Source organism: Balaenoptera acutorostrata, chromosome 13 (genome assembly GCF_949987535.1).
Source record: "Balaenoptera acutorostrata chromosome 13, mBalAcu1.1, whole genome shotgun sequence".
NCBI lineage: Eukaryota > Metazoa > Chordata > Mammalia > Artiodactyla > Balaenopteridae > Balaenoptera > Balaenoptera acutorostrata.
In genome coordinates, this window is record NC_080076.1 from 2,999,937 (window position 1) to 3,026,645 (window position 26,709).

Below are 26,709 nucleotides of genomic sequence, written 5' to 3' on the forward strand. Positions count from 1 at the left end.
GATGCATGTGACAGCCCGTGTCGGCGGACAGTCAAGGTTATGAAACGAAAGGCCCTGTGCATTTGCAGCAGTTTATTTCCTTCTTAAAGAAAACCAATAGCAAACTTTTCTTAAAAAGATAATTATTGATACTGTAATACCAACTTTTGATCATTTCAGACTCTGAGAGGCCAGGAGAGTCCTGTCTCTTCCCCAGAGCACCAGCGTCAGATGAGGGGGCTTACTACTTCATTGAAGACGTTCAGGGCAAGTCAAATTTGGTTCCATTAGAATTCCTTCCTATTTAATCCGCCGGACTTCGGTTTCGCAGACCTGGGATTGAGGGCAGGCTAAGCACCACGTTGTAACTTTGACCTTGGTGTGGGACGGCTTTTCCCGGCTTAGCTGGAAACATGTTAAAAGGCGTTTGATGGTAAATAGAAGAATCACTGAGCACGAACACCTGATTGTGAAGCCCTCTCACCACCTCCTTTTTATTAGGACCAAAGGATCATAGAGTGAATTTGAGCAAAACTCTTCAAGACTTTTTCCCTGAGAGGCAGCTGTGTAAGCAGATCTACAGAGCGTATGAGGACTTTCACTTTTATTATCTGGGAGAGTGTTGCTGAAGGACATTAGTTTGCATAGGAGTAAGATTTTTTTTTTTTTTTTTTTTTTCCCCACATTTGCACAGCTTGCTGCTCCTGGGAAGGTATTTTTGGGCAGAGCGCTTCCGAGATGCAGAGAGCTGACCTTTCCCTGCTGGGAGGAGCCATCTCCGTGCAGAAAGCAATAATGCGATCATTTATAAACTTTGGGATGTTCCTGCTTCCATCTTTGGTTTTTATGGCTGGTCTTTAACGAGAGGGGCTGTAGGTCTTTTTCTGCACCCTGTGTGCCCCGACATGTGTGGCCTCATGCCTTTGTGGCTTCGGTGTTTCCACCTAAACAGACATTCTAGATGCTTAAGTATGTTGGGCCTGCAGTTCCTGATAAGGAGGTGTACGGTGGTGACACTCTTTTTCCTCTTTCTCCAGTAATCGTGTGGATTGTCCTTTGATTAAAGTCATGAAATGGTTTGATTTGAATTTGTACGAAGGAGTCTCTGGGTTTGAAGAACGGAAAGCTCAGGTGACATTCCTCCCCCAGGAGGATCCCACGCGGTGCCTGGCGTGGCGATGGGCAGGCTCACCGGGGAAGCCTGGACGGCCCTGCTGGGACAAAAACGCTCAGAGAAATAGGTTTAGAAGCCTGAAGGAAAATACTAAATGTGATTTTAATATGAAAGATATTACGGTGCAAAATAGGGTGGAAAGGGAGAGCTCATAGGTTTTCTTTCTGGATTTGGGGAAAATCACTGGATTTTCAGTGTCAGAGAAGGAGAGACCAGACGCGGGATTTGCTCGTGGAGCCCTTGGGGGCGGGGCGGGAAGAGGTGCCTTCTGGCGTCTGCGTGCCTGGGGTGAGGGTGTGGGCCCGGAGCCGGGCCGGTGACAGCACGTGAGCTCCTGAGAAAACTGTGGACCCTTGTAACTCAACACGACGCAGATGCTCTTTTTGAAAGTTTCTTTCGGCGTGGCTTTTCCGTAAGTGCTTGTGACATCAGGAATCAGAGCTACAAGGGGTAATTCGCTAAATGATCTATGATTATGAAGCATCTGGAGCAAACGGTCCTGCACACGTGGAGAAGTGCAGTGTGCACACGTGCTGGGTGAAACTGACCCACCATCAGTGGGTATCCTTTCTAACAAATAGCTGTGCTGAACGTCGGGACTTGAAGGTGAGTGAGTGAGAGGTTTACCTCCTCAGAAGAGAAGTGAGATTTCCTGTTTGCTTCCTAGTGAAGCCGTGTTTTCAGAGCGTGGCATGGGAAGGAATTATCCTGATTGATTGCAGGACGGGATGAGCATCTTCTTGTGAAAGGAGCCTCCTTGTGTTAAAACAAAACAAAACAGAACACGTCAATTATTCCTTCTGTACGTCACACCTTAAAGAGAGCATGGTCTTACTCTCGGTTCTAATTTTGAAGGGTCTCCTGTCACTTGCTTAGCTTATTTAGTATAGTTTCCCTTGAGAGACTTAAGAACTAGTTTGAGAAAACTCCCATTAACCGAGAAAGCAGTTAGGGTTTGCTTCTCTAAAATGCAGGCAGGTTCAGTTTAAGGAGAAAAAGCTTAAGTGTTTACAAATCCTGCAGCTCAGTACTGAGAACTTTCCAAGGAGGAAGTTCTAACATGCAAGGAACTTATGCAGATTTCTTCTTTGCCCCGCCCACCCCATGGTGTAATATGCACTGACCTCTGAATTCTTAAAAATAAGCATCTTTTGTTGCGTGTGTGGCGTCTTCCTGGCAGGTCTCCGTAACCTTCCCGTGAGCCCTGCCGGCTTAATTCAGTGGAAGGACAAGTCTGAGGCCCGAGTGTGGTGGCTTATCTCCCCGTGGCCTCTGCAGCCCCTGTAACTGGGCACCCTTAGTGCGGCAAGCCCATTTTGGAAAAAAATAAAAGACAAAACTCAGAGTAAATGTAAAACAAACCGAAAGCAGTTTTATGGTGTACATCTGTACGAATCACTTGCTCATATGATTTTTTTTTAATAAATTTATTTTATTTATTTTTGGCTGTGTTGGGTCTTGTTGCACATGGGCTTCTCATTGTGGTGCCTGCCCCGTTGCGGAGCACGGGCTCTAGGCATGTGGGCTCAGTAGTTGTGGCTCGTGGGCTCCAGAGCACAGGTTCAGTAGTTGTGGCTCGTGGGCTCCAGACGCGCAGGTTCAGTAGTTGTGGCACACGGGCTCAGCTGCTCTGCGGCATGTGGGATCTTCCAGGACCAGGGATCAAACCCATGTCCCCTGCATTGGCAGGCGGACTCCCAACCACTGCACCACCAGGAAGTCCCTGCTCATATGATTTTAAGTGTAGAGCTGAGAAGCCGGCAGTACTGTAGACTCAGAAGTCACAACCCAGGACTTCCCTGGTGGCGCAGTGGTTAAGAATCCGCCTGCCAATGCAGGGGACACGGGCTTGAGCCCTGGTCCAGGAAGATCCCACATGCCGTGGAGCAACTAAGCCCGTGCGCCACAACTACTGAGCCTGCGCTCTAGAGCCCGCGAGCCACAACTACTGAAGCCTGTGCTCTAGAGCCCTCGAGCCGCAACTACTGAGCCCTTGAGCTTAGAGCCTGTGCTCTGTAACAAGAGAAACCACCACAATGAGAAGCCCACGCACCGCAACGAAGAGTAGCTCACGCACCGCAACGAAGAGTAGCTCACGCACCGCAACGAAGAGTAGCCCCCGCTCACTGCAACTAGAGAAAAGTCCGCGCAGCGGCAACGAAGACCCAACACAGCCAAAAAAACAAATAAATACAAATTAAACAAAAAAAAAGAAGTCACAGCGCCTATCCACCCCCCAGTGAATCAGTGAGTGGAGACTGCATGGGGGTGTGTAACTAGGGTATAACTGGTCCATGGTTCTGAGGGTCCCAGTGAAGATGCTTGCACATCCCGGGGCACCCCTGGCTGACGTCACGATGTGCCTGTGTGTGTCTGAGGGTCTCGAGGCCCTGGGCTGGTCCCTCGTTCAGGGGAGCGGTGGTGCCTGGGGCGGCAGCTGAGGAACCTGACAGTTTACGTGAGTCACCCCCGGACATCTAATCGTCCTTCGATTTTGCCGCTGACCAGCTTGCACTCGGTTTTTTATGGGTAGAAAGAGGCTCGAGCTTCGGGCCTGTAGTTGAACGAGACCCCAAATGTGTTTTGCTCCTCTTGCCTACGAGTCCCACGCGATGGTCCAGACCCGGCTTTGGAGCGTGGTCCCTGAAATGGTACAGCTGCTCGTCGCGGGTCCAGAAGGGTGGAAGGGTTTTGCTAGATGGAGGCTGGCAAGGCTGGCTCAGAGCGGGAGTTAAGGGAGCGGTGCCGTTGGCTGTGAGCCCGCTGCGGGGGGGAGGGGAGCCAGAACATCTTCCTCCAGGAACGAGGGCCTGTGACGGCATCTCAGGTCACTGGGACCTGCGTCCTCCTCAAGTGAGGCGGGAGCAGACTGCAGTGACCCGCGTGCCTGGTCTCTGGTTGGGAGACGGGAGGTCAAGGCGGCCTCTGATCATCAGCTGTATTTATCAAGAAACATAATAGAAGCTCATTCAGACGACTGAGCTGGAAACGCATACTTTAGAGCAATTGCATTTTGTTTCGTTTCATGTGAATCCTGTGGGCAGGCCACGCATGTCCCGCTGTTTTCTCCTCCAGGTCTGTGCTCACGGGACACCTGTGTGTAGTCACGTGGCCCTGTTGTGCGACAGACTTGCGTTGACCTGTGTCCTGGGTAAACGACACGAAGTTTATGGGTAACTGTCTCTTTCACCAAACAGGTGTTGGCAGGGTTTGTGTCGGTGAACTCTAAGGCCTGAGTAATTGTCCCTAACCTGGATGTCACAGCCCCTGGGAACACGAGAGCCGCCGCCCTGGCTTTTGGGTCACCTGCCTTCACCCCGCCACCTGTGCCCACGCGGCCCCTCACCTTGTCTGTTGCCGCGACGCCTGCAGGGCTGCTCGCAGCACCTGGTGGAACGGGGCGAGAAGGGCTTCCGGGCGTGGATGTGTAGCAGCGCGTGGAGGTGGGGGAGTGAAGGCAGGGAGGGGGCACCGGTGTGATGGGACGGGCACCCCCAGCACCCTCCCGTATGGCCCTGGTTCCGGGCCGGAACCAGGCGGATGATCCAGCTGCGGTCGCTGAAGCGGGGTCCTGGTCTCCGGGTTCCTGGAAAATGTGCTCACTGCTCCTTCTCCATTCACCGCAGGCCCGCCCGGTGCTCATAAAGCACGACGCTTCCCAAGTAATCCAGGCTGGGCTGCCGGCGGAGAAATTCGATTTCAAGTTCGATATCTTTTCTCTCCAGGGACGGAGGGGGCAGGAGCTAGGAGCTTTGGAATTCAGAAATGTGCCTGGTTGTATTTTATATTTACTGTTTCCAAAAGCTGTTGCTGGGTGGGATGCTGTGGCTTAGAAAAAGCCCTTGCTCTTCTCTTGCAAGATCATTTAGGATCACTTCAGGTGCAGAATTTTCTTAACCTTAGTAGCTGAATCACACAATAATGTTATTATGGGGACTGAAAGTGGAATTTTGCTTGTTTATTCTTTTATCCTTGCAAGGAAAGTATAGATGGTCTTTTATCTTCAGAACTTAGAACTTGCAGTGATGTGTCGTTAACTGTGCTTGAAAATATATTTTTAGACAAGCAAGGCAGAATAAATCCGACAGCCATGTGATATCATGTTCTTGTCAAGAATTGCTCTTGGTAAACATTCTCTGATAGATCACTCTCCTGAAGAGGCTGAACTACCCAGCTGCTTTCAAAGGCGCTGCTTGGGTTAGTGATAAACCAGGTCATGTTACAGTAGGTATTGCTAGTCAGGGATCTGGAAAATTTAAACTGATTATGGTGTATGCGCTTTATCTAGTAAAGCATTTGGGGAAGAATTTGTCCTTTTATAATTTTGATCCTCTTACAGTATTGATTGGTGTTGGTACAATGGCAAACAAGTCTTAAATAACTTCTTGCATGATATACCTTTCTGCTGTCCTACCAAAATGGATTCAATTCAATCAATTCCTGTATTCTTACAGGAAATGTTTGGTAAGCTGTTGCTTAGAATTTATTAAAATTGATTCTTGAAGTATTTATCTGCTGTGTGCTCTTCATGAAGGGATTTTTGGGGGCTGAGTTCTCTGCTAAACAGAACTACCTTGGAGGGTAATGTTTAACAGAATGGTTTATGGTTTACTGCACATAATTATCTCCTTCTGTATTCTTGGACACAATTCTTTCTTTTACTTGGTGGTGGGGACTTCAAGGTGCTTTCACAAAAAGCACAGAAGAAAGAGATACTATTTAATAGGTGTTGATTGTGATCTGTTTTCTTATACTGGGAGAGAAATGTTGGTTTTAGGTAAGAGGCTGGAAAACAGGTCGGTGTATGCATGTTGCAGGTGAATATTGCCCTTTGCTGTTGATTTACATGAAATAAAATACAGCTTATTTCTAGAAACAGATTTCAGTTAAAATATATTTACAGTCAGCTAATACACATTTCAAGGAAGTGTTCCATAGGAAATGCAGTGCAGTGTTTCTGCCCATGACTATTTTGTTTTCACTGCTGGTAATTTCTAAACAACAAAAAAAAATTAAAAACAATTAAAATTGGACACCGAATTGGTGGCAGTTTCTACACGTTTGAGGTTAGGCTGAGTAAAAACCTATAAGCCACTTTTAAAAGGGATTTTTCCCTGCTGTTTATCTAAGGCCTTCTGGTGTTCCATGTTTGTTTTAAAAAAAGAAATTGATGAGTCTTCATTTTCTCTGGTGTTCCCCGAGTTTTCAGTGTTTCTGAATTAGTGGAAACGTTGGGTTTCATCATCTTGGTGCAGGATGGAAAAAGAGTGAAAATAAAAACTTGTGCTTTTGTGGTTCCCGTACTGAATAGCAAGTGATTTTCTTCGATTTTTGTAAAGCCCCTCGGTGACGACAGATTTCATAGAGCCGCCCAGTTTGGGGGAGATGCAGTTCTGAGCTTCTGGCAATGCGGCTCTTAATGGAAATGTTGACAAGATCATTAACTACGCGGGCAGTGCTGGCCCCTCCAGGAAGCTGGATTTACTGCCAGATCTCAGCTCTTTGTGGTGGACCCGGGGCTCCAGCAGGACACCTATCTGCAGAAAATTACAGAGCAAGCCCCTGCTCCTGTGACTTTTCTTTTTTTCCGGCTTTGTGAAGTTTCCTTTTGTAAGGACAAATAGATTGATAAGGCCACTACTTAATATGAAACTTAGGAACTAGTAAATAACAAGTATCAGTAATGTATTCATTTTGGAGAGCAGGAGAAAATGCAAGTAAAGGGATGCTTCTTTTCTTTTGAGATTAAACAAAATCCATTGCCTTTATTTCCACGTGGATGCCTCTTTATTAAGTGTCCATAACCATTTTGGATTTTCCAGGATATGGAAATGCACGCTCCCCCGTTTATTCTTGGCCTTTTCTGAATGTGATCAAGAATTGTATTTGTGTATTCATCTGCTTTTGTTGTTCCCCTGTAAGGTAGGATTTTACTACGAATTTTTGTATTTTAGTAAGGACGTGTGGGTAGCTTATATATTAATGTTAATTTATATTTTCTTTAGCAAGTATCTCTGTATACTGTCTTTACTGTGAGGAAATGTTCCTCTCTCTGGAGCTAAAGATGGCCTCTCTCTCTGCTCAACCAGGAATTTACTGGGCTTTTGACAAATCGTGGTAAACAACTTCATCAAAGATAACCTACTTGTGGAATAATGGTTAGGCCCTCTCTGCATTTCTGCTGTAAATGGAGCAATGATTCCAAAGCTGTGGTCTGAGGTACAGAATGGAAGCGAGTCTTGCTTTTAAATGATCGCGGAGTTTGCGCAATAAACCCTTATTATATGGACAGTTAGTTACATTTGGGGACTCGTGTTGGCACTCGCGTTGATTTATTTGGGGGTGTTAAATAACTTAAAGGAAACCTTTGTTTCGGAAGATGGACTTTTGTCACCACTGTGTCCGTGCTTTGTTCACATCACCTGTGTCCTGAACAAAGCGTTTTTGAGGTTTACCTTTAAAACGAGTGCTTCTGGCAGAAAAGTCTGAGCACAGTGTCCTCTGGCTGCTTGGAAACAGGTCTGCCGGGTCCACTTGAACGCCCCCCGTACTCTGGGACAGCGGGTTTGTGTCCTTCTGCCCAAGTGAGGGAGGCGGGGTGGACTCCCCCGTGAACGTTGCGATTCTGGTCGCTTGCGTTCCTTTCTCCTTGTGAGATGGAAACGGGGTCTGCTCTATAATGGATTATTGATTGGCTCTGCCATCAGCGCCCTGGCTCTCCAGGCAGTGAATGCACCACTTCATGGGGCGGCCCGGACCCCGTCTGGGGACTATAAGCCTGGGATTGTTAATCTGGGGCAGATTGGCGAGTGGGGAGAGGAACTCCTCATTGTTGTTATGGAATTTCTCCCCATTTGTTCACAGAATGGGCTTTTTGTCTCTGCAGTAGATAAGCTTGTGCAGGATGTTAATGGTGTATTTTAATTTGTGGCTCATAAGACCACAGTGTCACTGGGAAGGCCCATTGCATTGTCTGCTGGAGGACAAACGGGCAGTATGTGAAACTGACGGCAGCACCCACGGGCCCTGCAGCCTCACTGCCTCACGGCCGCCCTCAAGAGGCCACTTTTTAAATTTTATGACCTGCCTTCTGGGGCCAGAATATCCTGTAAATATCTTGAGCCTTCTATCTGCCCTGAACTGTTTTCTTTGTAAGGGCATCTTCCCCACAGCACCGATTCCCCACATTTCCTGAATTCTCCTGTCTCCCCCGCCCCCGGGACAGTGGCCCCGCTGTGGGCTCAGCCCCCATCCCTCTGACTCCCGGAAGCCCCCCTCTGCCCCGGTGACCAGGGGAGAGAGAAGGAGAGAGACCACAGGGCGTCAGGGAAGCCAAACTATCTCTTAGTATCATGATGTGGTTAATTAATGAACTAGAATTGAAGAGACATATTTGACAAACAGCACGAGCATCAGGCTTTGCTTCTGTCAACAGAAGGGCAGCAGACCCAGTGTGGGAAACGCCCCTTCCAGCTTTCCTGCAGCCCCTCGTGCCCCCCTGAGGTCTGCAGTCTGGTTTGGGTCCCTTTAAAGAAAGTTGCACAGTTGTTTTTTTATGCAGATTACTCTAAATACTAGAGGTTATTTTTAAAAAAAAAATCAGCCTTCTGATTCCTTTTCCAGGATATGACTTCGACAGAACTGACTTCGATGGTTTTGAGGAAATCAGTACAAAACGGTTTGGCTTTTGCTTTGTGTTGGTTTACTTCACAGAGCAGAAAATGGCAAGATTTCCTGTAGAGTCAGAGCCATGCTTACTGTGTAAAAATACAGGATGTTCTACCTTTTCCCCCTGACAACGCCACATTTAGTTGGTCAGAAAATGATTGTTTAAACTGGGGAAGATAAACCCCGGCAGCCTTACTGGATTTTTGCCCTGGGATGCGATGGGAGGATCTTCCCGAGCGCCCATGTCTTCATGGCTGCTTCATTTTGGCTGCGATGGCTGAGTTTGCACCGTCAGCACCAAGGCTGGGCCCCGTGGAGCTTTGGGGAGATCCCTTGAATGTCTCCGGGGGCAAGCCTCTGAAACACCAGCAAGCAACCTCTCAAAATACTGCTTTCCTGTGGACAGTTTCATATTATTCAGATGATTTTTCTTTCTTTGACTTTCAAATACTAGAATTTAACAAAAGGTAATTTTCCCAAAGTGCATTCCTTAGAGACTTTTGAGCTTCCTGGGGGCCTGGAGAGGGGGAGGGGAGGGGAGGGCTGGGGGAGGGCCCATCGGGCTGCCCCAGAGCAGCTCTGCTTCCCTTTGTGCTACTTACTGGAGTTGCAAGTGGGAGTTATTTTTTAACTTCTTTTGTGAAAAACATCCAAAACCCATAAAAATGGAAAGAGTAACTAATGAACATCTATACACCCACCATCTAGCCCTAGCAGTTGTTAACATGATACATCTGCCTTCTCCTCTCTTTTGTAAACCATCTCTAAAATATTTCATTACATATCTCCAAAAACTAAGAAAGTTCTCCTGTGTTACAGACCTAACGAAAGTAATAGTAATTCTCAAATATGGTCTAATATCCAGTCTATATTAAAGCTGACTTTGTATGGAGTCTGGAGCTGGGACAGGTTTGAACTTGTGTGCTGTGGATGGTTGATAGCTGTTCGTGGAATACTTTGTAATTGTATTAAATAACCTCTGTGGTGAACCTGTGAATACATATGGGTTACTATTTAGCCATTTCTAACATAGCTTCCTAAACTATTATTTCCTCCTTTTGAATTTATTAAACCAAACAGTGTCACTGCCAGTGACTAGGTATCTTTGGGTACGGCACTGACATCTCATTCATTTATTTAGCAATTATTAATTTATAATAATACCTACCATATATTGGCCATTTGCTGTGTGCTCAACATTGCACCTTGCATGCATTACTTTAAGTCTCACAAAAATACTGTAATAATAGTTCCCATTGCCATCGTTTACATTTGAAAAATGCAGAAATGGACTGGGGAACTGAGAGGTTGAGACACTTGCTCCCGGTCACACAGCTGATCCCAGGGAGTGGCAGAACTGAGTTTGGATCTCGGGTAGCCTGACCTCGGAGCTCACTGTCTGGACCACCTCTCATGGTGCCGTGATGCCCGCTCCCTGCTTGGCCCTGCGCTGGTGTCAGGACTCAGTGGTACTTGGTGGGTCTGCCTTCACAGAGTAGGTTGCCTCACACCCGAGTGACCAGTTAAAGAAGCGGTAATAGAAGCATGTCCAGGCACAAGCTGGGATAGGGCCAAGGGTGGGGAGTGGGGACTGTGAGCCTGACCCGGTCACAGGGCGAAGGGGGTCAGGAAGGGTCTCTTAGAAAGACCACACCTGAGAAGGTGGACGGCGGGTGGGACCCGCACACCTGAGGGTTCCGAGGTGGGAGTGAACGGACATCCAGCTGGGGTGCGGGGCAGGTGCACGGCCATTGGCTGGGGGCCCAGGGACCCCAGCAGTACGGGGGTTCAGGGCCTTAGAAGCCCCCTTGGGGGAGTTCGGGCCTCATCTTCAGGGTGTGAAAAGCCTGCGAAGGGTTGAAGAGGTCGCCCAGCTCTGCATTTGGGAAGATGATCTTGGTTTGCGATGAAGGGGAGCGTGTGGATTCAAGTGTGAATTGGAGGTCCAGCCAACAGGATGATGGGGTTACTCCTGGGTCTGGGTGAGAGGGCTGGGGGTTGCTGTAAAGGCTAGTTGGGCTCACAGCCACCTGGGTTTCCCTGGGGAGACCCGGCCACCCTCGGCCAGGGCAGGTCATCACTTCCCTCCCTGCTCTGCTGCTGTTCTCTGTGTGGTTACGTGTTTCTTTCTGATGTCTGGGTCCCTCGAAGCCAAGCCTGTTGCTTAGTTATCCGAGCCCTTAGGCCCCATAAGTGGCCTGGCGCCCAGTAGCTCTCAGGGATTGTGATGAAACCCTCATGAACTCGCCCCGCGACCGTGCCGTGGGGCTTCCACCGTGGGAGCTATCACGGGAGGGCGTGTGGGACGATGACGGACTGTGGTCCCACGTGGGTTCTTACAGATCTGACAGCTTCATCACAGGGCTTTTCCTTCTGGTGTGTGTCCTGGATCCCAGCCCTGCAGGGCTTGTTCTGAAAGGAGTTACTGTCGGCAGGTGGAGTTAACCAGGTCCTTGGAGCTGTTTCACAAGGTCACCAGGGATGCTGCAGGAAGTGACTTTCCTGCCTTCTGTTAGGTCCAAGACTCAGTTCCCAGGGTCCTCACTTACAGAAGTGAGTTATTCGTTAAAACCTTTACCCACAGATTAAATGTATCCCAAATCCAGTGAGTGTAAGCAGTCTTGAGAAAGTCAACTTATTTCATTTGTGCTGTGCAGGCATGAAAAGAAAGAATCTCTCTAAGGTATGGCAGTGCCCTTACATATATGCATTTAGACCTGGTGCTTTATTTATTTACGCCCTCACATGATGATGTCTTAAAGTTTAGCTACATATTTTATTTTCAAAACGTTTATATTTTGCCCTCTCTTAAACCCCTCCCCCATCTCCATGATAATGCATTTTATGTTATGAATACAGATTTATATTTTCTGTAATAAACATTTTACTTTTTCCTGTTGTTATAATTGTTATCATAAAATTATATAGGCAATATATATAAATATGTAATATGAAATTACCTAAATTTTTCAAAAAGAAACTTATTTCCAAAATTATGGAAGGCATTTTAAAAAAGTAGTTTCAGACTGTTTGTCACATCCCTATGAGACACACACACACACACAGAGATGCATTGGAAATCTATTTTAAAACCCTAATCAGCAAGCCATTTTTATGCCTAAACAATTAAATTACAGGCTTTTCTGGCAAGTTCCCAATTACAGCCTTGGAAAAAGTTTGTAATATAATAACAACAAAACTGTGGTTCATTATGGGCAAAATATGATTCAAATGGGGCTGTGCTTTATGTGTGTATGTACATGGGTCATATGCCAGCTGAAACACACATGTGTGGATTTTCTCTCCCCTCTACCTCCTAATATTTGTGTTGCCAGAAGACTTTCTTTAATCGCTCTGGTCTGAGTAAAAAGCTAGCATTTACCTACACGTTTTGTAAGGCTAGTTATCTTTAGGTTAATGTGTTTCAGGAAAAGTTGGAACACCAAGTCGCACTTGGCGTGCGTTTGCCTGTGAGAATAAAATAGGGGCAGCTCGGTACCGGAATGTATTTGGCTGAAACCAGGTAGTGTGACACTTTATCACGGGGCGGTGTTTGGATGAGAACCTCTCACCACCAGAGACCCCAATCAATGTTGACAAACCATCTGAGACCCTCCTGGCTCACAGAGGCTGGTGGGCTTTTTTTTTTTTTTAAAGGATAGCAGATCCAGTTAGTGCTATGGGTTATGGGGCTAATAAGGTTCCCCTACGTCTTCTAACTGGGGCAGCTGCCCCGCTGCATTTTCACATTGGAAGTTCTGAGGACCCCATTCTTGTTCTTTTGGGGAAAAGCATTTTTGCCTGCATCTGCAAAGAATGATCACGAAGATCTGTTGATTTGGCCACTGACTAAGGAAAGCCAGTTGTGGGGAATTCCTTTTTGACTGTTTCTTTAAAGGTTTGCAAGAAACTTTGCGGGTAGACTGTGGGCTTCAGGAAGGGGGCCACTTAGTGGCCTCTTTCAAGTGGAGCCAGTTTTGTTGATGTTATGATTTCCTTAAGATAATGGTATTTTGAGCTTAAGTGGTCATTACCCTTATGGTATGTTTCCAGTTTTCCATTTTCCCCCTCCAAATATTTTTAAGTTCTTTAAAAAGACATCCCCTGTCATTCTCACAGGGATTGACAGCAGGGCTCAGGGTTGAAAGATGGGGGTGGGCAGAGAAGTGGAAAACAAGAGAGAAAGAAGAGCTGGTAGTGCTGATTCATGGGCACCCTGAAGGCCCTTGCTTGAGAATTTTCCTGTAAATTGCAAGGCTCTGCTGCCTTTGCGAGCTTTTTTTTTTTTTTTTTTCTTTGCGAGCTTTTAAGCAAGTTTTGCAGGAAGCCCGAATAAGAAATGAAAAGTATATTCTCTAGTGTTTGGGTTTCTTGAGGGGAAGTGTCTAGGCTTTGGCTGGGGGTTTGGGGGTGTTGGGGAATCAGAAATTTTACACATCAAGGCCGTAATGAGGAAATGGGATGTGGGTTTCTCTGGTAGCAAAGATGGCAGCGCTAAGCCTTTTTAAATGTGCAGAAGAGACTGAGGTCCCCCATGGGAAGAAGGGGGGCTGTGCTCACGTCTGATCCTCTTTGCACTGTGCTCTGGGCTCGCCCAGCCGGGATGCTACCTGATAGGAGAAGCGAGGCCCCGATGGGCAGGTGTTCTATTGTCTGTGGACTGTTCGCTCTGCACTGTGACGGGGGGTCTGAGTGGCACTCGGAGGAGGTGCCTTGCAAGGGGCTTCGGTGTCACACGGCTTCCTCATGTCCCTTCCTGACTCCCGGCACCTGACAGGTGAGGGCACGCCTGGGTGTGAAGGACACCTCCTGAAATTCACACACTGGCAAACGGGGGACGGGACTCCCGGGCTGGGCTCTGCGCCACACCTGGACGGCACGGAGGTGGGGTCTCTGTGCGGATCCCCAGCGCAGCTTCTTGGCTTCGAGAGCCCTTAACTTTCTACGGCCCCCGGCAGTGCCCCAGATGGCAGGGAGAGTAGCAGAGAAGGAAGGAAAACTCACACAGCGTGTTTTTGGTGATTTGAACAACTCTTCTCACTTGACAATTTCATTTTATTTCCAGGTGCATTTGTAGGTTGCCTTTTATGAACCTTAGCTAGCTGAGCGTTCATGCTCTGTGAATCTTGTCTTCGTGGCCGGGTTTCGGATGTTTAATTCCCGTGAACTGGAGAAGTTCTGACATTTAACATTCTTTATGAACCAACTTAGTGGTCCAGTGAAGTCTGTCAAATTACTTCAGAGACACCAATTTCTGGTGTTTTGGTTGTTTTTTCCTCTGTAAATTTATTCTAGACGGTTCTTTAAACTCGGAAGGTTTTTGTACCCAGATTAGGTCACTAAGTTAAATGTAAATAGTATGTTTCATCTATATTTTTATATATTATATCAAATTCAACATTTGGGGGACTGAAATAAGCCCTGGGATGGCAGGGGATGCATGCAAATCATTTGTCTTATAAAATCATCGTGAATAATATGCAGCCGTCTAAGACCAAAACAGCTCGAAAAAACAAATTAGCTTAAATTGTCATGAAGAAGTGTTCTTATTCACCTCATTTGTTTATCCAGGTTTAGGGGAGATTTTATTTTATTGGGAGTTTCCTGTCTCACCTCTCTCCCTCTCTCCTGGGGTGTGGGAGTGGCTCTGTACCCATCCGTGTAAAGAGTTAGGAATATCTGTGAGCAGCTGTGCTTCCTGCTGCTTTCCAGAGTTTGTTGCTCAGACTGAGCTGGTTTCATTAGGTGCCTGGGAAACTTGCTAGCATGAGGCTTTCTCGAAAGAAGTTTGAGAATACATCATCTAAATGAGATTTCTGCCTCTGGCGTGGGTCTCCGGGAGGAGGCATTTGGAGAACAGGAGGTGTGTTGTTTTTTCAGAAGGCGTCTGTCCCTTGTGGTGAGTGGAGGAATAGAGTGTCATCTATTGGAACCCCTGGGGATGTTTGGGTCACACCCTCCCGCCCCCTGCCTTCCACCATCAGCATCCTTCTCTGAGTCGGCTCTGAGGAAAACATGGCAGGTCGGACCACCCAGAGCAAACAACGTTTTGCTGCCTGGCCTCGTCTCTGAACAAACGATGTGCATTGTACACTGTCTGCTTGACAACCAGAAACACATGGCTTCTTCACATCTTGTTGCTTTTCAAACCTGAGTTCTTAGTGTGCATGAGATTGAAACTTTGTAAAAAATGTGGCTTCCTTTCTACATGTTACAGCTTTTTTAGAAAAGAAAATGTGTCCATCTGGGCGCCTCTCTGTTCAAGTCTGGAGCCCCCAGTAGGGAGACCCTCAGAATCATTAACTTAGTTACTTCTGTTGAGAGATAAGAAGGATAAACAGACTGGGCCCCAGGGGCCTGTGTGTGCGGCTGTTCTCCCCACTGCCGCACCCCTGCTTGCTCTTTTTAAAAAAAATTTTTCATTGAAGTATAGTTGAATTACAGTGTTGTGTTAATCACTGCTGTACAGCAAAGTGACTCAGTTATACATATATATATATACCTATCAAAATACCGTCCAGAAAGACACTTTAGCTCTCACATCCCTTCTGGTCAGCTGACTGTCTTCTTTATTCTCCTTATCGTGAGTCAGATGGAAATTCCTGAGATAGCCGCTTGTCAGTGTGTACTGTCTTGGGCCTGTTTGGCAGTTTACAGGCATCTGGGCTGGCTTCCCTGCAGCCCAGATCGTTGCCCGACGCGTGCCAGGTACAGTGCTGGGCAGCCCCGTCCACTCGCCCTTCGCCGGTGCACCGGTGAGGGAGACGCCCAGGCGTCTGGAGGAGCAGCCCGGAGCTGCCCCGGCCCCTCATTCTCCAGGGGGTGGACGAGCATGCGAGCGACAGTGACTACACAGTGTGACCCCTGCTCCTGCTGGGCTCAGACCCCGCCTCCCACGTGAGGACCTGCCGGGGTCGGGAGGGTGACTGCACTGGGGTAGGACTCGGCCCCGCGGCCAGTGCAGGAGAGAAGGGACAGGACCAGGTCGGGAGGGGCAGTGTGAGGCCGGCCGAGGAGTCTGGGCTTTATCTAAGAGGCAGCGAAGACCGAACGTCGCGGTGGAAACGGCCTGGTGGCCACACACCCCTGGGAGTGGTGTCCGTCGGGGCAGCTGGCGTGGGCCGCCAGGTGCTAGAGCAGCAGATTTAGGCCCAGGTCTGGAAGGACCTCAGGGTTCTGCCCCTGCCCTTCGCGGCCTTTCTTTCACTAAATCATCTGTTTCACCGAGACACAAAGATACATTTGTAAAGCGCCTTTTCCGGCTGTGAACGCCCTCTCGCAGCTCACGTGTCCTGCACGTGCCCCCGCGTTTTGCCGTCCTCCACCTGGCCTGTGTCTCTGTCCTTCATTCTCAGACGCGCTCCTGTCCCGTCTCCCGTGTTCCTCACACTCCCACTAACTCCCTCACCACAGTCTTTCCTTAAAGATTGGATATCTTTGATAAAAAATTATTCTGGTGCGCAGTCATTTACGATGATTTATTTTAACGATTTAGCACACAATTATTATCAGTCATTAATTGTTTAATTACTGATTTTTTAAAGGGAAGCAGCTGTTTGTACGTCTGTTTATAAACTTTCATGAATGCTTCCTTTCTTTCATTTGGACGGGATTGGCTTTCTGAAGGAGCGTGCAGATCGCTGTCCGCGGAAGTTACCGGGCCCCTGTTAATGCGGGGAAACCTGGCTCCTAAGATCTCCGTGTCTTTTCTGTTCCAGGTCCTTGCTGCCCTCTGCCATGCTCTCCAGGTAAGACATGCCCCTCCGCGGGGCAGGCGCACTTCTGCAGCCGGCAAGTGGGAGGCTCGCCTGAACATGGAGAGATAAGACGCAGGCCCGCGTGACCGAGCGCCGTGCCCGCCCCGGCCGGGCGAGCCCTCGTCGTCGAGATGGACCGCCCCCGAGAGGCCGAGATGGAGCTGAGAAGGGGCCCCAGCCCACCCAGGGCCGGCAGGAGCCCCGAGGCGGACGGGGACAAGGCGCTGAGCCACAGCTGCTGCATCTGCGGCAAGAGCTTCCCCTTCCAGAGCTCTTTGTCCCAGCACATGCGCAAGCATACGGGCGAGAAGCCCTACAAGTGTCCCTACTGCGACCACCGGGCTTCCCAGAAGGGCAACCTGAAGATCCACATCCGCGGTCACCGCACGGGGACTCTGATCCAGGGCCACGAGCCCGAGGCGGGCGAGACGCGCGTGTCCGAGGGCCTGGACGGCTGCGCCAGCCCCACGAAGAGCACCTCGGCCTGCAACAAGATCCTGAACGGCGCCACCCAGGTGGACAGCGGCAAGATCCTGCTGAGGAGCAGCAAGAAGGAGGCGGAGGGGGCGGAGGGGGCGGCGTGCGCGGCGGAGGAGGCCAAGGCGGCGGCGGTGGGGCAGTGCGCCTTCTGCAAGAGCAAGTTCGAGCGCAGGAAGGACCTGGAGCAGCACGTGCAGCAGGCGCACAAGCCCTTCAAGTGCCGGCTGTGCAGCTACGTGACCCTGCGGGAGGAGTCCCTGCTCAGCCACATCGAGAAGGACCACATCACGGCCCAGGGGCCCCGCGGCGGCGACGCCTTCGCAGAGAACGGCAAGCCCGAGCTGCCCCCCGGCGAGTTCCCCTGCGAGGTGTGCGGCCAGGCCTTCAGCCAGACCTGGTTCCTGAAGGCGCACATGAAGAAGCACAGGGGCTCCTTCGACCATGGCTGCCACATCTGCGGCCGGAGATTCAAGGAGCCGTGGTTCCTGAAAAACCACATGAAGGCGCACGGCCCGAAGGCGGGGAGCAAGAACAAGCCCCGGAGCGAGCTGGACCCCATCGCCACCATCAACAACGTGGTGCAGGAGGAGGTGATCGTGGCCGGCCTGAGCCTCTACGAAGTCTGCGCCAAGTGCGGGAACCTGTTCACGAACCTGGACAGCTTGAACGCGCACAACGCCATCCACCGCCGGGTGGAGGCCGGCCGGCCGCGGGCCCCTGTCGGGGAGGGCCCGGCGCCCGGCCCCGCCGACTCCCAGCAGCTCTTCCTTCAGTGCCTGAACCTGCGCCCGGCGGCTGGCGCGCCCGCCCGCGGGCAGGCCGGGCGGCGCGTGGCCGAGCTGGACCCGGTCAACAGCTACCAGGCCTGGCAGCTGGCCACGCGGGGCAGGGTGGCCGAGCCGGCCGAGTACCTCAAGTACGCGGCGTGGGACGAGGCGCTGGCTGGGGACGTGGCCTTCGACAAGGAGCGGCGTGAGTTCATCCTGGTGAGCCAGGAGAAGCGCAAGCGCGAGCCCGAGCCCGGCGCGCAGGGGCCCCCACGCAAGAGGGCGGGCGCGCCCGGGGACCCCGCGCCCGGGCCCCCGGACCCCCGGCCGGCCGCGCGCCCCAGCCGCCGCGCCGCCGCCCCCGCCGGCCACGGCAAGTCGTCCGAGTGCTTCGAGTGCGGCAAGATCTTCCGCACGTACCACCAGATGGTGTTGCACTCGCGGGTGCATCGCCGCGCGCGCCGCGACCGTGACCGCGACGGCCCCGGGGACCGCGCGCCCCGCGCCCGCTGCGGCTCGCTTAGCGAGGGCGACTCGGCCTCGCAGCCCAGCAGCCCCGGCTCGGCCTGCGCCGCCGCCGACTCCCCGGGCTCCGGCCTGGCCGACGAGGCCGCCTACGAGAGCGGAGAGGAGGGCGCGGCCCACCCTGCACCAGGTGAGCGCGTGCGCCCGGGTGGTCCAGGCGCGGGTACGGTGGGCTCGGGCGGTCCCGGTCCCGGTGGCCCCGTGCCTGGGTCGCCTTTGCCCAGATATCCCACGTCCAGCTGGCTTGGGCTCAGGTAGCCCTGTGTCTGGGTCGCCCCATAGCTAGGTGGCCCAGGTCCAGGAAGCCCTTGCTCAGGTAGCTCACGCTCAGGTGGTCCAGGCTCAGGGAGCTCTGTGCCCGATGGTCCTGAGCCGGGGAAGTCCAGGCCCAGTAGACTGCCGCCCGGTGGCCCAGGCCAGGTAGACCTGGTTCGCCCATCAGCCATGCCCAGGTAGTTGAGGCTCAGGTAGCCCTGTCCCCGGGTGACCCAGGTCCAGCTAACCCTTGCCCAGGATCTCATGGGCAGGGAATCTGGGCTCAATTAGCCCTGTCCCCAGGTGACCCGGCTCCTTGGTTTCCCAGGCCCACATAGTCTCGGTGCTCAGGTAGCTTCCTACTTAGGTGGCGCTACAGCCAGATAACCCTGCGCTTGGTGCCCTATCCCCGGCGTCCCAGGCTCTGGTAGACTGGTACTCAGGTGGTCTGCGCCCAGTGTGTGCTTGGAGCCCCCAGCTCCACTTGAGGCTCCTGCTTGCTGACCGCCCATAGCGTTTGCATAAATTCGCACCTTTGGCTGTGGAGGTGATGGTCTCTCTGCGGCATCAGACGTTTCTGAGCAAAGAACAGGTGACGGAGCCCCTCCAAGGTGTGCCCTTCTCTTCTCGCCGTGAGCTGGGGCACACACGCTTCCCTCTGCCCCTCTCCTTGCGCCAGGCAGCGGAGTGAAAGAGGGACTTGGGATTGTGCGCAGTGATAATTAATCTCCTTAGATTCAGGTAACCCTGTGGGCTTAGAGACGGCTAATTGGAACCAGATTACTTTCCGAATTGCAGCTATGTAAGTATTTAAAGATGCTTGGCCAACTTTATTTTCATCATTTTCCTACTTTTTTAAAATAAATGTTTAAACATTTTGATATTTTCTTCATAATTTTTTGTTTCGGGTAATTCTTTTAAGTGTAAGGTGATGTTTCAGTTACAAACTTGTAACTTTCCCCGCTATAGCCAGGGATGTTTTTCTCTTCTCCCTGAAAACTGGTTAATGGATGTTGCTTTTACTGAAAGGTCAGAGGCGATAGAGATCCAGGTGCTTCAGTTGGGCTTTTTATATTCTGTAGTGAGGAAGACTTCCCCTATGCATGTCTTAAAAAAAACCCACAAACATATGTCACCTTTCCCTCATTAAAGATTTAGCCAGTTCTCCTGAACAGAGTTTAATTATTACAGGTCTATACAACGTATTGTGTGAGCATCTGATACACTCAAGTATATGTGGAGTCAGTAAAAGTGTAGAAAAAAGTTGTTTCTTTGCTCCTATAAGGGCAATCAATCTATGCTGAATCTGCACATATGTGTATGTAGGTAAATGAAAATAAAACGTTTTTTAAAATAATTTATTTAATTTATTTATTTTTGGCTACATAGGGTCTTTGTTGCTGCTCGCTGGCTTTCTCTAGTTGTGGCTCGTGGGCTCTAGAGTGCAGGCTCAGTAGTTGTGGCGCACGGGCTTAGTGGATCTTCTTGGATCAGGGCTTGAATTTGTGTCCCCTGCAGTGGCAGGTGGATTCTTAACCACTGTGCCACCAGGGAAGCCCCCCCCCCCCTTTTTAAAAATTAATTTATTTATTTTTGGGTGCCTTGGGTCTTTGTTGCTGTTCATGGGCTTCCTCTAGTTGCGGAGAGCGGGGGCTCATATCTTGCATTTCATTTCTTAGTCATTAACTGGGAAGGAGTAGTAGAATATACTGTTCTCTGAAAATGCAGTGCTAGTTCTGTGAGCTTTTTTGGGTTCTTGTAGCAGCTTGTCGTGTAAGACGTGGGGAACCCAATTGTGAGCCCCTGGGTGGCATTTTTGAAGATTAATTTTTGTTTTTCCTTTTAAAAAATGTTGACAACTATAGATTTTACTGGTCACGTTCCAATAGTACTGTGGCTGCTTTTTGGAGCACATTGGATGAAATATTAAAGCTGGCAATAATTGTTTTCCTACTTTGAGGAGAAATATTTTTAATATTTGGGAAAGGTGTCCTTACCCCTATATATTATGATGGCAGTTAAATGATTAGTAATAAGCTAATTCAGTAGTGCTTTTAATGTCAAGATGTGGGAAAGATCAAATTACATCCACTGTAAGTTGGAATTTACTCGTTTTGTTCCTTCTCAGGTTCATTAAATTCTAGAGATTATCATTTACTTTTTAATGAGATTATATCTCTTTTCTCTGTATTAATCAACTTTTTGAGAAACGTGATACCTCAGGTGATTCCATAACAAGATTATATATGGTGTGGGTGTAACAAGTTGACAATAGAATACGGTAGCTTACTGAGAGACTAGAAAAAGAAATTTATGGCATGACAGTGGCATAAAATGTTGAAGAACATTGTAGGTCTGCTCGGGTCACTGTAGCCCCAAAGGACAGTAGCTTTCCTCCTAAAAACACAAACTTTATATCATGGCAGGCCTTTAATGCTCTAGCTGGCATTAAATCGCTGCTTCATGGATGCCCCTTAAAGAGAGAGATGTGTTATATGGATTTAATACTCACAAAGCAGTCTCATTAGCAGGGATTGGCAAAGGCCTTGGAAGCAGCCACTTTGGAAGAGCAAGTGGGTATGTTGAATCCTCTATTTTGATCTGCAGTGAGCCTTTCTCTTGTTAAAAAATGCATTTAGCTTTGGAAAATACTTGCCTTTCTTGTCACTAAAAGATGACTTAGATCTTTAAACAGTGACATGACTCTAAATTCTCAGAACCTTGATGGGATGACCGGTTAAAATGATTAGAGGAAACATGTAGAAATTGAGGGACAGAAGATCATACTAGTTCTCAGAAGAGTGAATCCGGCTACTTGCAGTAGCAAAGTTGGCGTTAGAGTTCAGACCTTTGTGCCCCTTCCAGTAAGTCCCCATTGTGCTATGATTTTCCCCACAGATTTTTGGACATCCAGGGGTGGATTTGAATGCTGCTCCTGGATCTAGAGACAATTTGCATTATCAGATTAATTGAAAGAAACTTGCTTTTTTTCATGAAATATTCGTTGTCGAGTGTTGCGTCTACTCCTTTGGAAAGCTCTGATTGTCACATTACCTTTATTTCCACATAAGACCGGCTCCCAGCAGCCCTCATTACAGTCTTAAAATAGTCTTAAGAGCGAAGTTGTGAATAAAATTCAATAACTTAAGATGTGTTACTGAGCTAGATTTAAATCTTCATTGAGAAAGTGATGTGGTACTGATAGAAAGTACCCCTTTGGCGTTCACAAAAATTAATCCTTTTAATTAGGGAAGAGGAGCTCTGAAAGGGCATATAGTTGAAATTTAGAAAAATTAACATTTTCAAACACAAAGCAGAGTCATGGTGTTCAGAATTTAGTACTGAGGACAGGTCAACAGGCCAAAGTGGAATTCTGCTTAGAAAGCGTTAGGATGACTTAGGAGTGGTAGAAGCCTGCTGACTGTGTCTCAAAGGACTCTCTTCATGAAGTCCCTGTACTATAAGACGTGGTACCCTTGGGAGAAGCCTTGCCTGGTGCTGGGGGCCTTGCCTTGATGCAGAACCCATTCCTGCTGTTTATCTGCATACTGTTTCGGCTAAAAGTTAGGTGACCACCCCAGGTATTTTTTTAAGTGAAGTATAATTGCTTTACAATATTATATTAGTTTTAGGTGTACAACATAGTGATTCAGTGTTTTTATAGATTATACTTCATTTAAAGTTGTTACAGAATAATGGCTCTGTTTCCCTGTGTTGTACAGTATATCCTTGGTTTTGACTGTTTTTTGTTATCCTCACTTCTGTGGCATCAAGCGTATAGTCTGTTGAGCCCACCCTCTCTCTATATCTTTGGATACTGATTGTAACTTAATTGATAGTAAAACCCCAAGTTTTGAAATTGCAAATATGAAATTGCAAATATTTGATTGTTTTTGACTGACAAACACTATGGCTCAACCTAATAGAATAAAAAGTTTTTAGAGCAAGTGCCATAGTGTTACATGTAGTTGGGAGAAGTAAGGAGAGGGTTTTCAGAATTAAAAAAAATACAGTCAAGGGAAGAAAAGATAATTAGAAGGAAGTCATGGATTTATTTCAGAAAGCCTCCACTTTCTCGTATCTCTCCGCTTGCTGCCACCAGGCCAAACTCTCGGGTGTTAGAGCTCATCTTCTTTATGTCGTCATTGCAAGAAGAGCCAGAGTGTTTTGATTATAAAATGTTGGTTGAGCACGTGCTTTGAGACTGACCGACTGTCCACGTTTGTGCGCGGCGGGTCAGGCGGGTCAGGCTGTGGTCATGCAGCTCTCCAAAAGGTTAACCAGCCAATCATCTTCTTCTTTTTTACTTTTTTGATAGACCATGGACGGTCATCAGAACAGCTTAGGGAGCAAATGTCGTTACACGTTGTCCCATTGAAGCAGGATTTAGGGGGAATCAAGGGACAAAGGTCAGAGGGTGGAGTGTGAGGTGGGCCTGGGGGTGGTGTTTGCAGTGGCGGCCGGGCCTGCTGGGACGGGCGGCTTTTATTGTTACCTATTCTTAGCGTTTACTTAGCGCTAGAGCAGAGGGAGCTCCCAGGGGACGCATTCTCCCCATCGTCCTTCTGGTGAAGGGCGTGCACGTTCCGAGCAGGGGAGCTGGGACCTGTTTGCAGCCCCGCCCGGTTCCCATCTCTGATGCTCAGTGATCGGGAAGGACTTTGTTTTTTTTTTTAAACAATGATCAGACACTGAGGATTCTTTTTTTAATTAATTAATTAATTTATTTTTGGCTGTGTTGGGTCTTCGTTTCTGTGCGAGGGCTTTCTCTAGTGGCGGTGAGCGGCGGCCACTCTTCATCGCGGTGCGCGGGCCTCTCACCATCGCGGCCTCTCTTGTTGCGGAGCACAGGCTCCAGACGCGCAGGCTCAGTAGTTGTGGCGCACGGGCTTAGTTGCTCCGCGGCATGTGGGATCTTCCCAGATCAGGGCTCGAACCCGTGTCCCCTGCATTGGCAGGCAGATTCTCAACCACTGCGCCACCAGGGAAGCCCGGGAAGGACTTTTGTCTTAACGCAGGGCTTCATCTGTGCCTCCCCCCGCCTCCCCCGCCCAAGAGGCTAAAAATGACACCACAAAGAACAAGGGGTAGGAGACCAAGGAGGAGAGAACATGAATAAAGTGAGAGGATGGGAGATAGAATGCGTGTAACCGGGGGAAAGCGGCAGGCACATCTGGGAACAACCCTGAACAATTACAAACCCTGTGATCCTGAGCGGCGTCAGTGCTACGTGGTACCGGGGCCCCCCATTAAATAGGGGCCTGCGGAATTGGTACAAGTGAAATCAGGAGGTCAGCTCTCCTCGGACACTGTTCAGTCCAGCTCGCCGGGCCCAGTTTCCTCATCACACAGGCATCTTGAGCGATACCTAATAAATGTCCATACGCAGGCTGGTCGGCCACTCTGGAAGTGCCCCGGCCGTGGTGATGCTGGCGCAGGTGCCAGGCCACAGAGCTTGGGAGGCTCTCTGCCATGTGACAGCGAGCGGCCGGAGCACGGCACCAGGGTGGGGACCGGTGACAAGGAGAATCCGGACGGCAGAGATGGAGATCAAGGAAGAGCTGGTTGATTCCAGATTACAGGAGAGGGACCGTAAAATGCAGACAGATGCCTTTCAGCCAGATGTGAGGGTGACACCACCCTTAGTGTTTTCTGCTGTCCTGAACATCGAGGAATTTACTTAGTTGGGAATAAAGTGAGACTTGAAAACCCTCCTATTAAATTCTTATTCAGTAGGAAAGTGCAGTGAAGTTCTTTACGAAAAATATCCAGACGCACTTGACAGCCGACTGCAGAATGCCCTGTGGTTTAGTCAGCTTCTTAGCAACAAGAAGCATCTCTGTCAGCATGCGCACGGAGACGACGGTAATTATTCACTGGCCCTGTGGTCCCCTGATATGCCTCTGAATTATCCCAGGAAGATTGCATTATGATGAGAATAGTGCCTTAGAAGTGTGCTTATTGTATTCTGATTCTTCAAACATTGGTCATCGGTGCATGCTCCTATTTGCTGGAACACAACGCTGCATCCCCGACCTTCCAGAATGAATTTATTATGCTGTGAAACGCGTTAGACTCTGGAGATTATACTCTGGATTTTCTTCCTGCCACTGAGACACACACGTGGGATGCACGGTCCTCAGCGTCGTTAAGCCGACACCATGCAGACCCTTTTGTTTGTTAGCAAAGTTCAAACATTTGATTCCGTTGTCTCTCTGTCTCCATCTCTCTCTTTCACACGAGATAGAATCATAGAATTTTAGAGCTGGGAAGAAACTGAGGGATGTTGGTCTGCCCACCCCCCCAACTTTAACAGAGAGGAAACCAAGGCATAAGGGGAATCATTGTAATTTGCCCAGAGCCGCCAGGTGTGTCTGTTGCCCAAGGACAGCGTGGGTGGTGGAAGGCACGAGAGCGGGGTCGCCGAGGTTGTGGTTCTCCTTTTGCACGAAGTAGCTGTGTGTCCTCAGTCCTCAACCCCTGGGTGTCTGGCTTCCTGGGTGGCACTATGGGGGCTGGGGTCGCCACCAGCGGGGTTGTTGCCACCGTGTCCCTGTTTGGTGCCCGGCATGGTCTGCACATCTTGTCCACACGGCTCTTGTTGGTACAAGAGTTAGAACCAGAATTGGGGTCCGCAGGGTCCGTCTCCCAGCCTAGGAGAGGGTGTGTGTCTTGGCTTGTCACTTGAGGGGCAGAAGCGTGTGGTCCCAGGATGGCTCAGGCCCCGTCCAGGGCTCCGGATCCCCGGTCTCCCCTCCCACCCACCCTGGAGGCGACGGAGATGGAGGTAGCCCTGCCGAGCTCTGTGGAAGCCCGTGCTTGGCGGCGTGGGATGCCGGCTTCACTCTGTCACTAGGAGGCTGCCTGCCCGGGGTAAACGTCGAGTGGGCGTTGTCTGAAGGCAAAATTAACGATGTTCCTGGATTCCAGGAAAAATGCCTGCACTGTGTTTACAGAGTCTTGTTTGATGTGACTGCTGTTCAGTCTTTTCCGTCTCTGCTTCACATGCTAAATCCTGTTATTTCTGTCCTGTTGCCCTGCTGGACTTAGTTTTCCCCAGTCTGCGGTATGGATGACGCTGGCTACGATTTTCGGCTCTTTCCCTGTGGTTCACGTGTCGTGAAGAGGAGCTTGGTCTCCTCCAGTTCAGACAGGAGCTTGTGACTTCTCATGTGAAGCATGAGACCCCTCTTGGTAGATGTGACCCATCAGTAGTGAGTAGAAACAACTGAATTTGGGTCTTTCACCCCAGTCCCCTGAGATGTGGCCTTACATGTGAAGAGGTGGATTGAACTGATTTTGCTTCTGAACCATCCGTTGCTGATCAGTGGCGGGGTGGGGGTGGGGGGGTGTCCCGGTCAGCTCTGCAGGAGAATGACCCTGGGCTTCGGAAGCGAGGTTCACACCTGCTGAGCCGGGTGTCACCCCCGAGACGGTGCCTTGTCCCAGCTGTTTTAGGTGCGTCATTCCAGCCAGCACTGACGCCCCGGCCTGTGTTTGTGCTCAGAAGCGTGGTCATAATGTTTGTCTGGGCCTGTGATGGGGCACACCTGACAGCACCCCTTCTTCGTACCGTTGGTTGAAAGCGCACGGGTGGCTGATCTGCTCAGCCCTTTGATGCTGTCACTGCAAGCCGAGGAGTTCCCGCTCGTGACGCTGGCTTCCTGGGACCACAGCCGTGGCCCTGACCTGCCTCCCCGTCTCCCCCGCTGCACCTTCTCTGTGCCCCGAATGCCCTGCCCAGAGCTCCCCACTTAACCCTCTGGGGGCCCGAGCATCCCGTTTCCCCAGCGAGCACATTGGAGGCTGGAAGTCCCTCCCGCCCGGACTCTCACTTCCAACCCTGACCCGCCGTGTTCCTGGAATTTCTGCGTCTCTGCAGTTTCGTGGCGTCGGCCTCGTGCCCCACACGGTGGGCACGTCCCTCTCCTGGAACTGTGCTCTCGGCGGGCAGGGCCCAGTTGTTCGTCCTGGCGCCCTGCGGTGATCTTGACCGTGCAGTGGCCGGCAGCCCCGCCAGGAGGGGTCGGTCAGGTCCATCCTCCGTCCCCGGTGAACTCCCGGGAGAGGTGTGGGGTGTTCCTGGGAGGGACTGTGCCCTGGA

The 26,709-nt window shown here is 49.9% G+C and overlaps 1 protein-coding gene across 6 annotated transcripts in view; it reads left to right on the forward strand.

Annotated features, from left to right (window-relative positions):
• The window catches only part of ZNF516 (zinc finger protein 516), a 114,674-nt gene that overhangs the window by 30,976 nt on the left and 56,989 nt on the right, over positions 1 to 26,709 (forward strand). For all 6 annotated transcript variants that reach the window (XM_057526491.1, XM_057526488.1, XM_057526487.1 and 3 more), the window contains exon 2: positions 16,540 to 18,480. In XM_057526491.1, coding sequence (XP_057382474.1) covers positions 16,710 to 18,480 — 1,771 coding nt within the window. In that variant the 5' untranslated portion in view covers positions 16,540 to 16,709. The remainder of the gene's footprint in view (positions 1 to 16,539; positions 18,481 to 26,709) is intronic.